We start from the raw sequence: 12,341 nt of genomic DNA on the forward strand, positions 1-12,341 counted from the left end.
ACCTACGACCTCAGGGATGGGAGTCGCACGCTGAAGCCACTAGGCCAACACTGCTCAAATTTTATTAGATACGATGTTTTAAAGAAATTTTATTTTGTGATATCTCTAATGATATTTTGTTTTTATTTTTTATTTTTATAGAACAGGCAAACCGGTAGCTGATGTTAAATGAACCCGCTGCCCATAGACACTCTCAATGCCACAGAGCTCGCGTGTGCATTGCCGGCCTTGTATGAATTAGTACGGCGATGCTTTAGTAGGCAGCTGGTTCCACATAGTGCTGGTGCGCGGCAATAACTGCATTATAAAACGCTTAGTTGTGGAAAAAATCACTGAAATCGTTAAAAAGATATTTAGTTTTTGCATTTGCCAACTATTTCTATCGAACCAAAAACTTACCTAGTTGTATGCCAATACTGTTATAAAAACCTAGACGAAAAAGGGTCTTTCATTTACGTCATACATACAAAAGTACGGGTATGTCGTAAGCATATTATTAAAATTGTAATATTTCCTCTATTTTCAGATGATGTATAAAATACATGCAGCAGTAATCCTAAAATTATTGATAGGTACCGCAGCACAGTTTCCAGGTCCAGGGCAATATGCTTTCCCTCAGATGTCAGGGCCTATGGGACCAATGCCAGGACCCATGCGAATACCAGGACCTATACAGATGCCAATGCATTCCGGAGCAATGTCTATTGGACCTCATCCCATGAACCTCAACTCTCCCTTTCAAATTCCTCAACAGCGATTACCTGTTGTAGTCATGCCTTATCGGTCTAAAGCGTCTGACAGAAAACATAGAAAACGAAGAAGGATGAAGAAGAAATTTAGAGATTCCTCGTCGAGTTCCAGCAGCAGTGAAAGCACTTCATCGAGCAGAGAATATGCATTGAGAAGTAAAAAAGAGAAAAAAAGGAAAAAAAAGAGACAAGTTTTGACACCGGTTATATCTTACGTGACTCGTAATGGAGATGTCGTTTATCAAAAGAAGGTAAAAAAGGAAAAAGCAGGAGATTGGCTGGATCTTGGAAAAAGTAAGTCAAGATTTGAAGACGAGAGTAAAGAAGATATCGAAAATATCGATAGCCAAGAGATGACAGTTCGTGATCTAAAACATAAATTTGATTTGAAGTCGAAGAAGCATAAACATAGGCATTAATCTTTTTGTAGATTTTTACATAATTAATAATTTTATAACATTAAATATGCGTTTGTAAATAGTAACTTGGTTTCAATCATGGCAGAATGACAAAAAATCCAAAGTATAAAGAATAACCTAATGTCGAAATAAATCGTAATAAAAACTAGTTCAGTTTCTGCATTGTTTCAGTGCCGTACACGTTACATAATATAGTGCGAAGCACGGTTAAAATCATTATTGTTTGCAATTTGCTGAAAAGTCGACGGTTTTAGTGTTTTGCTTTCATACCTTAATTTAAATCCTTAAACGTCGTGGTCAATCAATTAAATATAATGAGGCGACCACATATAACCATGTTAATTTTCACTGTTATCCTAATTTGTGGCAATACAGAGAGTCAATATGGCAACCCCAAACCAAAATTTTATTGGCCTTGGATGCCAGGCTATAGATACGATTACCCCAATTATGTATGGCCATATTACTTTTCTGGCTAGACGATACATAATTAATTGATTAGTTGCACACCGAGTACGTATTACGGTTAATATCCGATATGGAAATTAGTTTACGTAAACGGGACTTGAGACATACACTCTGCATATGAGAGAAATGGGTAAGAACTGAAACCGACCTTGTCCACAGAACATATTTGCATTTGACAGGGTACTCAGCGGCAATGTAATTTTATCCTATTATATTCATAACTTAGTAATAATAAATAGCTGATTAACTAATGAATATTAAATAAGAAGCTGTTTAGTAGGTTCTTAATATGTCAAATTAGTTTTATTGTGTAAAGAGTATGTAATGTTTTTGTTAATTTACCGCCTTTTATTTGTTTATGTCCGGGCACCAAACACAAAAAAATGAGATTAGACTTATTATTATCAAGACATCACATCGAGAATTAAATATTATCTATGTTTAAATTAAGTCATAGACTAGACAGAGCATACACGAGACCTAGATATTAACTAAAACAGACAGGAGCATAAAGTATCGACTACGAGGATTATACGAGGAGACTTTTCTTTGTGTAGATTATGGTCGGTTTATGGGTTTTGTAAATTTTTTAGTCGTTCTTAATTTATAGTATTTACATTTAGTTTTGTAAAATATTATTAAACATAATATTAACAAAGCCTAACGAAAGTTTCTTTTTATAATGTCGGATACATAGTTAGTTATTTTAAAAAATAAAAGTGATTTTGTGTTGTTTCTTTATATATGTTCCTCTTATTTATACCCATATTATGGCCATCAAAAATAAAAATACAAATAAAATTACTTACATCAAAGGTACATAGAGAATTTTATGCTAAATTATGTATCTTATGGTTACAGAATCTTAATTTCTGTAACAATTGTTTTTTATACAGACACACTTAAATATTATTCCTATATATAATTTCTTTGCACTGACTTTTAACAGTTACAAAACAAAAAAAGAAAACTAAAAAAAGGAAATTAAAGTAACAAGAACAATGAATAATAAATAGAAGTACATATGTAATTTAACAAATAACACACATATTACTGCGATGACGTCATACCCTGAAACTCGCTAGCGAAATTATTCTGGCCGCTAAGCATTTATTTATACAACTTATTAACCACTGAGGCCTCTTAAAAGGCGCCAATTTTGTTGACACATGTAATCGACGCAGATTTAATAGTTGCGCTCCGTCAAACGTCAGCATACTCCGTAATTTGTGCAAATTTTTGGCACAAATATTTTTTTTCTTTTTGCTATAATTAGATTAGAATGGACATGTTTCTGTAGGAATTTATACAAGAGAACTGATATGCGAACAAATTTTTGATTTCAAGGACCAGTATCACAAAATATTATTGCTGTTTGTGCTCTATGATTAAAGTGGAATAAAGATTTTATAATTTTATTTGCAGTTAGCAAGCCTAATTTTTGGTACACTACCAATTATTTCAATAAGTTAGGATAATCGAAAAAATGTGAGTTTCATAGGGTTTGTGGATTAAGAGTGGGCTGGTATTCGCATGTTATTGAGGGTATTATATTTCCTAATTTTATATAACCAACGGTTGTGAAATATTTGTAAAAGTAATACCAATTGGCTTCGGGTAAGTTATTTCTTGTATGTTACTAACAAGTTTGGAAGGAGCGTGTAAAACACTGCATTTATTGTTTGCTAAGATATTCATAATTTCCACATCTTTTTAGGGCAATGGTATAAGTTGGCGCCACTATAGCCACTTTATTAAACGCCAAATAATTGGGATAGACGTGTGGAGGAAGGATGACGGTATCGTAAACACTTATTTGGCTATTTAATATTTTGTCTCAAAACCCTGCCAAAAGATAGTCCTAGTTTACAGAAGTTTCTGAAAAGAAACTGGCAACATATAAAGTTTAGCACAGCTGATGCAGTGATGCCAACTTAGAGGTTTTCTCCCGCAAATTAAGGGGATAATAAGATATTCAGGGAGGTTTTAAGGGGATGGATTTATTTACGGGGATTTTGAAAAAAACCAAATCCAAACCAAAAAACTAAATCAAATATAGACTCCAAACGTGGCTAAACCTAAAAGGTTATCGGGTAGTAATGTACAAAAAACTCCTAAAAATCATGTATGGAAAGAAAATGAGATGAAAGGAAAATATATATATACTAATAAAAATACATTTAAAGAAAGAAACGTTAAGAAATATAATCATTATACATATTATTAGATCAATAATTAATTTACTATATAATTGAGAATGACAATAAATTTTTAGCAGTTGTTTCTCGATACTTAGGGGTATTAGTAGTCGGTATATTGGGAACATTCTGTAGGAGTTGGTATCACAATGCAGATCGGTGCTGCCAGATCAGAGGATTTCCCCCTAGTTTTAGGGGCAGAATAGGGGGAAAGAATATTTGGGGGATTTTTTAATGGATATTATAGAAACACGCCGAATATTTGCTATTGTATATCACATTTCAGATTTTGGAACTAACTTAAGTACGAACGCTTCTTAAGAATAGGATCCGTGTGGTTAACCTATTATATAATTATTATAATTGTATATTCGTTAAAACAAAAACCGAATAAAACTTGAACCAGGCAATCCATTTTCTATAACAGATACTTTGCGTAATGCCTTTCATTTCCGAACAATCCCAACATGATCGCCACTTTAAACAATCGCGCCTTGGCCCATGGGCCATGGGTGGCCTGCCACCATCCGCTTGGTGAGGGCATTCTAGGGGATTTCTGGGGGGAAATCAAATTAATCTAGGGGTACGTCGCCGAGAACATCTGGCAACACTGGTCAGTTGTGAGTACCTTAATATGGGTATGTTCACTAGCTACGACTGTGTACATCTCTGATTAGTTAGGTATTACTTCAAGTATTCAAATATGTAAAAAGTTCCTCACAGAGTATTTAATGCCGGCATCTATTTGTTTACCTGAGGATTTCTTAGAGTAAGTGGTAAACTGTTGCTGACATGTGATGTGAAAAAGATGCAATGAGTTTGTGTAACATGAGATTATTATTACTAAAACGAAAATAGTGTTATGTCGTTTATAAAACTTGTATTCAATACTCATTAAACGTGTTTGTAAAATGGTTTCGAGTGGCGACAAGGAATGGAAGTCTAAATTTGAGTTTCCCATCAATTATGATTCTGGCCAAAGTTCAGATGATGATTTGTAAGTATTAACAATTATTTTTTTACCACTACTTTAAAGGTTTATTTACTTAACCACTGTTACTATGCACTATACTTTTTAATAAATTCAAATTATGAAATCTTAATTGATCTAGAATATAAACAATTTATTGACTTTTGCTAATTACAATTCTTATTCTGTAGACTAGTAATAAACTTTGTTGTTTGCTTTTATATTGACACTCGTTAATTTGAATCTCTCCATAGTTTAAAGATTTTTTAAGTCCCTTGTTCAATTGAATAAATTCACTATTCATTGGATATTTGAAGTTTCCTCTATATAATTAGAAGTGTTTATCATGTATGACCTGTTGTTTGCTTACATGCAGATCCATCAATTGTATACATGAATGAGATATGGGTGTTTGCATTTGAGTCTTCTTTCAAATATTAATTAGTCTGATGACATCCAGACAATGATAGACTGAAGTCACTCATTCAAAAGAAGATTATGGATTTATTTTAAAAAAATTTTTTTAAACAATTGTATTGTTGTCTTTAATTGTTAATATAAATAAATTAATAAATTGAAATTATAAAGAGTCGACTGTAGTAAAGTAATGATTTAGTAGTTTAAACCTAAGAACATAGTATTTTGAGTACAAATAAAGATAAATGTATCTTCAAATTATATCCCTATTATATATAAGTTAATTATTACTAAGCTATTAATTTAGTAGCCTAGAGTATATATTTTTATTAAATAAACTGGTATAAATAGTATAACAACAATCTTAAAAGGTACTTGGAAGTAGGCCTGTTTAGACTACATATAGGTCACCAAAACTTATCATGGATTTATCGTTTATATATACATAGATATGAATGAAGATAAGTATATAAAAGTTAAGTACAATTTAAATTCAAAGATATTTGTTTGTTCAATTTACAATACATTAAATATTAAAAGGATTATTACCATGTAAAATGAAGTGGTTGTGCTATTAGGTGCTATAAATGTCAGATTCATTATCTCTATATCAGCGTTACGGCTGAGTGCTGATAGTACTGTGTAAACACAATTGCCTCTTTAGTTTTAGTCTATAATATGTTGTATAATAAAAACATAATTGGAGCTGAACTCTTTTTAATATGTATCAAACATATGCATGACCAGGCTTGACATTTTTATACATAATTGTATTAATGATTGTAATTTTGATACCTTTATGAAATAATCTTTCTGCTATGTTTTGACTTTGAATTTGAACATATGAATTACTGTTTAAAAAGTACAATTATGAGAAAAGTGCAAGAATTTTGAATTGTATTTTCTTGAGCTAACTAGATACTATTGTGTTATAAGATTATTGACAAAGTTCATAACTATACTAGGAAGTCAATCTAAGATTTACATGATAATATAACACATTGTTTTTTTATGATTATAAACTGGTTTATTTACAAAACACAAATATACAAATCATATTTACAATATTCTTAACCTACATAGTATATAATCAAAAAATATGTTAAAAAATTAATAAATAGAAAATTAAAAGAAAATAAACTAATAACTAGCAACATTTCCTTTCTATATTTCTGTACTTATTCGTCGAACGTCGAACCGCTACTAGATACCAGACTCTGATTTAAAATCGTTAATTAGCTTTACTTAAACTCTACGGCTCAAGAGTCTCTATTCCAAAAAATTCAATGTTGAAGGAACGACTCTTTTATCTTAAGAAATTTATTTATCTTTGAAATAATGTTTTTATCTCTTCTTAATTTATTTTTATTATTTTGTTTTGCTTTTAATTGATTAAATTATAACACTTTATAGATAAGATTTCTTCCTGAATTCTTAGCAAGATTTTTAAAATTTTAATATTTAACTATATTATGATATCAATTATATGAAATTCTTGTGGTATCATTTGATAATGGGTCCATTAATTCTTCTGATAAGCTCAGTTATGGATAGTTAGTTACACATTGATAATATTTGTGAATATGAAATGTCTACAGGATATGAATTATTCTGCAACATAATAGTTTAATACATTTTTTTATCGAGTTCAAGGTTATAACTAGAAGTATTTAATTCTTTTAAGATAATGCGTTTACTAGTTGAATATTCAACAAATTTATGTGCCTTTCCATCTTGTTGAATATTTTCTTTCGGGGTAGTCGAGGGGGTGGAGGCGTATGTTGTAACGAGAATAAAAAAAATATAATGATAATCGCGTGATTAGAGATGCTGTTTACGAATGACATTCAAGCGGTTCATACACATCATCGTTTCGAGAAAGACGTCTTACCTGTTCGTCTGGTTCTGGTTGGTCAGGGGTTTGTTTGGTTGTTGAAGTTGCAGTCGACTCTCGATAATGTGATACTCGTTTATTTTATTCTTTCGAAAATGACTTTTACGATCCCTTGAAAACTACTCGATAAATTGAATAAAATTCATGTTAATTGGTCCCCTATGTAATTTGTAAGGGAAGGGAAAAAAATAGTATTGCTCGCCAACAAGCGATAATTTGAAGTCCAGGCTTGTCTACTCTTTTTATATTACATATACTGTCTTATTTACTTAGACATAGACATATCATTTATTACTAACAAAACACACACACAGAAACATAAAATAACAATAATTTTCTTAAAAAATAAAATGGATTAATTGTGTAATGCGTGTGTGCTGTGGTTGTAATTGGCCCTGGCTCAGTATTATGCTGAGGAGCAGAGTTGTTCCACAGCGCTGGTCTCTGCCAGAGACCACAGCAGCTAGTTTGCGCCTCAGTCGCAAAAAAAATAAGAATCTAATACTCAGTAGAAATAAATAATAATAGTAAAACTTACCAGTGTAAGCAATGAAGAAAAAATTTTTTAAATTAAATTAAATTAAAAATAAGAATAATTGGTAAGAAGTAGATAAATAAATATTTTGACTACTTGACTCCCCCACTTGGTTATTTAAACACTTGGTAATTTTAAATTTATCCCTGGTCCCTTGAGTTTCAAATTATGGAGAGACGACTGTATAACTTTTTCACATTCTTCCTTGATTTTACCTAAATTAAATTTAAATTAAGTTTAAATTTTTAATATTTCGTGGAATTATCAGTGACATTAGAAAAAACTGTTTTTTTAAAATCATATGAAAGATATATTTGCAGTAATTTGTTTTCAATTCCACACAACCTGTTTAGTAAGACGCGGTCATCGACCCTGTGGCAATGGTGATGACAACGAACAAGTGACCTTTGTGAAAATTATGGAATTATCAACATAGTGAAGATTGTATAAAATTTGCAAATTACTTAAATCTCGGTAACATTGACTTGCTAGGTCTCTTTCAGCCAGTCATGCAGGATATCGTATTAAACAATAGAACAATAGGTTTGGTAAATATTCTATATTTGCACACTAATTTAGACATGAATTTTTGTGACAGCATCTAATTAATCCCTGTAATAGAATGCCCACCCGAAACTAAGACCTGCCGACGGAACATAGCTCTTGGTTGTTCCGCCTTTAACCATTTATAATATCCGAGAGAACGCCAAAATTTTTCCGAGAAAAATCAACTTATCGTGGGGCTTATCAATAAGGTTGTTAGTTACAAAACTACATTAAACGTACATCAATTTTATCTATTTTAAGTACTTATAATTTAAGATACTAATAATACAAATCATATATTAATTAAATTACCTGAATTTTAATAAACTCGTATTTATTGCGTAAATCACCGGATATTGTTGTATAAAGTATCACATACCTAGCGGTTTCTGTGATCGGTTGGCGCCTTCGCGGGAAAATTGAGGTCAATCGTGAGGCATACAATATAAGTGTTATTTATATCCTAATTGTTTTTATTAAATACATTAAGTATATATCAACTATTTCGATATAGCCTAACCATAAATAGAAATATTAATTATGGTATATATGAAAAGAGGAAAATAAACACTCATCTCATAGTCTCGTCTTGGTCATAGATCTGCGTGATCGCTGGTCTGATAGACTACTCCTATTAATTTAAAAAAAACTCGGCAACAATACCAGTTTAACTTTGATGCTATTTTGTTACAATGAGCAAATAACATAGACCCACCAGATCTTGTTTAAGTAAATAAAGTACTTTTTTAGAAAAGGGGAGATGAGGCAGACCCGTGCTGGTTAGCTTCCTGGCCACAGATCTGTAGGCTATTAGGGGTCCCATATAAAAAAAAACTGCGTCTAGTATAAATTATAACTGTGTACATCTATGTTTGATATTTGATAAGGAGAATTTTTTTCTGGTTATGTTTGAATGCATTATAAAAAGTAATGTAAAAAATAAAAAAACCCACTACAAATGAATTTTAACTGAAGAATATAAACGATTATATTTCGAAGACACGGATACGAAACGAGACATATAGATACGCATTCTCAGAAAATACTGAATCCATTTTCATGAAACTTCCACTGTGTGAATCAATGTGAATCAACTGTGTATATGACTTAATTTGTAATACATTAAATTTAGTACACGCATTTGGAAACTATAAATCATAGTCAAATATGATTCAATTATAACAATATTATGTGGTAACTTCCTTTATTTAATTTTTTTTTTTACAAAACCTAATGAAAAGTGTTAAAAAATAGTATTGTTGCTATTGCGTTCTTGCGTTTATGATAATTACTTAATGTATAATTTTACAGGAACTCCAAGGATGTAGTGATGCGCCATCCTCGGTCCTCGCATGTCCTTCTGGAGGAATGTGGTGATGGGTCTGAAGCTGATCTCTTGGGGAGCACACCACCGCGGTCCAGGATCCGAGATAAGGAGAAGAGGAGGTGAGTTTAACCCATTTAAAATTTAAGTATAATTTTATGGTTGTATGTATAAAAAATAATTTAAGTATATAAGATTACATATGGTCCTTACATATGAAATTCGTTCGTTCGTTAAAGTCGTTCACTATAACATTCTTAAATCTGGTCAGACGATTACGGCAGATGTCTATTGTCAGCACCTACAAACCATGATGGAAAAGCTAGCTATTAAACAATCATGGTCAATCGCTCTAGGCCACGCCTGCTTCAGGACAACGCTAGACCACGCACTGAATAACAGTCTGCTACCAAATAAGAGGAATTTTAATTGTAATGTCTAAGCTCTAATACCGTACTCCACGGAGCTTGCTCCAACACATTAAGCTTTTAAGCAAGGTAAAACTTTAAACTCTAAGGGGAAAATCGTAACCGTCTTCAAAGATTTTATTGTTTCCCGTCCGAATGTTTTTTTTTAGTAAAGGGATCAATGAACTACCTATACGATGGCAATAGTAAATACTTTGTTTAATTAAATATATTCTATTTCTTTTCTTATAACTCGTACCCCAATAGCTGCAACTGCAACGCTTTAGAATTAGTTCATAACCATAAGTACCTGGGGCTTACAATAGATGACCGAATGTCCTGGAAAATGCACATTAATTCTGTCTGTGATAGGCTAAGAGCGATACTTGCCAAATTCACTTTAATAAAAAATAAAATACCACTTAAAACTCTGCTACTATTATACAAAGCACTAGCCGAATCCATTATAACATATGGACTTACAAGCTATGGGAGAACATGCAAAACTTATCTAAATCAAATATTTGCAATACAAATACGTATTTTAAAAACAATTGCTCCCTTAAAATTAAAATCACAATATAAAGCGGACTACAGAAAGCTATTTGCATTTTTCAAAATTATACCTATACACGAGAAAGTACAACTAGGATTATTAAATGAAAACTACTTTACAGAAAATTATCTCAAAACAATTAAAACTCACTATCACTACTCAACACGTAGAAAATTAAAAAACGAATTTCTATTACCCAAATACAATAATTTATATGGGAAAAAAACATTAGATTACATTATTCCAAATTTAATAAACTCGATACCAGCTACACTTCTTACGAATATAACAAGAAACAATATTAAATTTAAATTAAAAAAATACTACATAAGTCAAACAATTATAAATTATGCATAACATAAATTATGCCATATACGTCATTAAAATATATATATATTCGAATATAGGAACTCATCCTGTATGTGAATAAGAATTCTCGACAAGAACAGGTTTCCTGCATCGGCTAAATATGGCGCGTCAGTGTTTAGATTTGTTTATGACGTTTTACGTGCAATTTTAAATCGTTTGAATGGTTTGATTGTTATAAATTTACAGTTTATATGTCACTGGCCTTAGTATATATATATATGTGTGTTAATGATTTAATTATGTTCGACGTCCTGGTGGATAGAAAAACTGTGCACAGTTTGTGTTTCCACCACATCAACTACCTTTATATTAAGAACACTTATACAACAATAAATAAATAAAATAAATAAATAAATTTAAAAAAATACTTTGTTCTTCCCATACAAAACGCCAATTTCATATGTAAGGACTACTATAATAAATATATTAGAGTGTGATTGAAGAATTTCAAAAGCTCGCTGAAGACAGTAGTTACGATTGATAATAAATAGTAATAGGTACTCGCCTAGATTTGCAGTTGATATAAAATATTTTCACATAAGTAAGCTATATAGGCAATACATAGTTCTTATTTATATGGTAAATATTTTCATATATGTTTATCATTCGTACTATAAATCCTTATCACGTAATCAATTGTGAGTCAGCATAAGAAGGCGACCCAGTCGGTATTGTCCCCTGACTCATAGTTGCGGCAAAACAATACGTTGTTTGTGTGTGATAACCAAGTTTGATGTATAAAAAATTGTTTTTTTTTTCTATGAAAACCCACGTTACGAAAGCTTTGTTAATACTATAAATTAGTTAATACATGTATTAGATATTTCCTTAATTTTTAAAAACTTTTAGAATATTTTTAATATTGTTACGAGCTAGGGGATCGGATAGAAAATGCCGTAGATTTATTCAAAGGTTTATTTCTTGATAAATCTATGAGGAATTTATGGGCACAAATTAATTGCAGAGATGCACTAATAACACACAAAAACACAGTCACTAATTACTTCACTTATGCACACTTTACACAGTACTTTATCGCTTCGGTGTTTCGCTCTTGTTATCGCATTCCAAACTAAAGGCGACTAGTCGCGTTTCGGCTCGCTTATATATCCCTGGGAATAATTATAAACATTATTCGAGAACTTTCTAGGCGGGCTTGCTGCTGAGTAGCGATTGCACAATTCTAGAACGTCCGCACTCTTTGTCTCTTTCGCACGTTGCTCCGTCCTTGTCGTACCTCAGTCTAGTTTCGAGAAAGTTCTGATCTTCTCTCTCTCTCTCTCTCGTATCATTTCGTCCTTGTCTCACACCTAGGAAGTTCGGTCTAGAATATTCCTTCATCAAAGGGGTATACATAGGCCTGAAAACGTCTGAAAACGGGGCTCCTGAAAACTGCACCAATCGACTACACATGTTCTGAAACTGACTGAAAAAAGGTTTCAGCTTCCTGAAAACTAGGGTAACATTATGGAAATTACAATTTTCTAAT

At 31.6% G+C, this 12,341-nt stretch overlaps 1 protein-coding gene across 4 annotated transcripts in view; it reads left to right on the plus strand.

The window, feature by feature from the left end:
* Positions 1 to 4,432: 4,432 nt before the first annotated feature.
* The window catches only part of LOC123707991 (mitogen-activated protein kinase kinase kinase 4), a 52,090-nt gene continuing 44,181 nt past the window's right edge, over positions 4,433 to 12,341 (plus strand). For 3 of the 4 annotated variants that reach the window (XM_045658390.1, XM_045658393.1, XM_045658392.1), the window contains exons 1-2: positions 4,433 to 4,831; positions 9,508 to 9,642. In XM_045658390.1, the coding sequence (XP_045514346.1) occupies positions 4,746 to 4,831; positions 9,508 to 9,642 (221 nt within the window). In that variant the 5' untranslated portion in view covers positions 4,433 to 4,745. Of the gene's footprint in view, positions 4,832 to 9,507; positions 9,643 to 12,341 lie in introns of those variants that run through there. The other variant, XM_045658394.1, reaches the window with a different exon arrangement.

The sequence above is a fragment of the Pieris brassicae genome, chromosome 4, assembly GCF_905147105.1.
Source record: "Pieris brassicae chromosome 4, ilPieBrab1.1, whole genome shotgun sequence".
Classification (NCBI taxonomy): Eukaryota; Metazoa; Arthropoda; class Insecta; order Lepidoptera; family Pieridae; genus Pieris; species Pieris brassicae.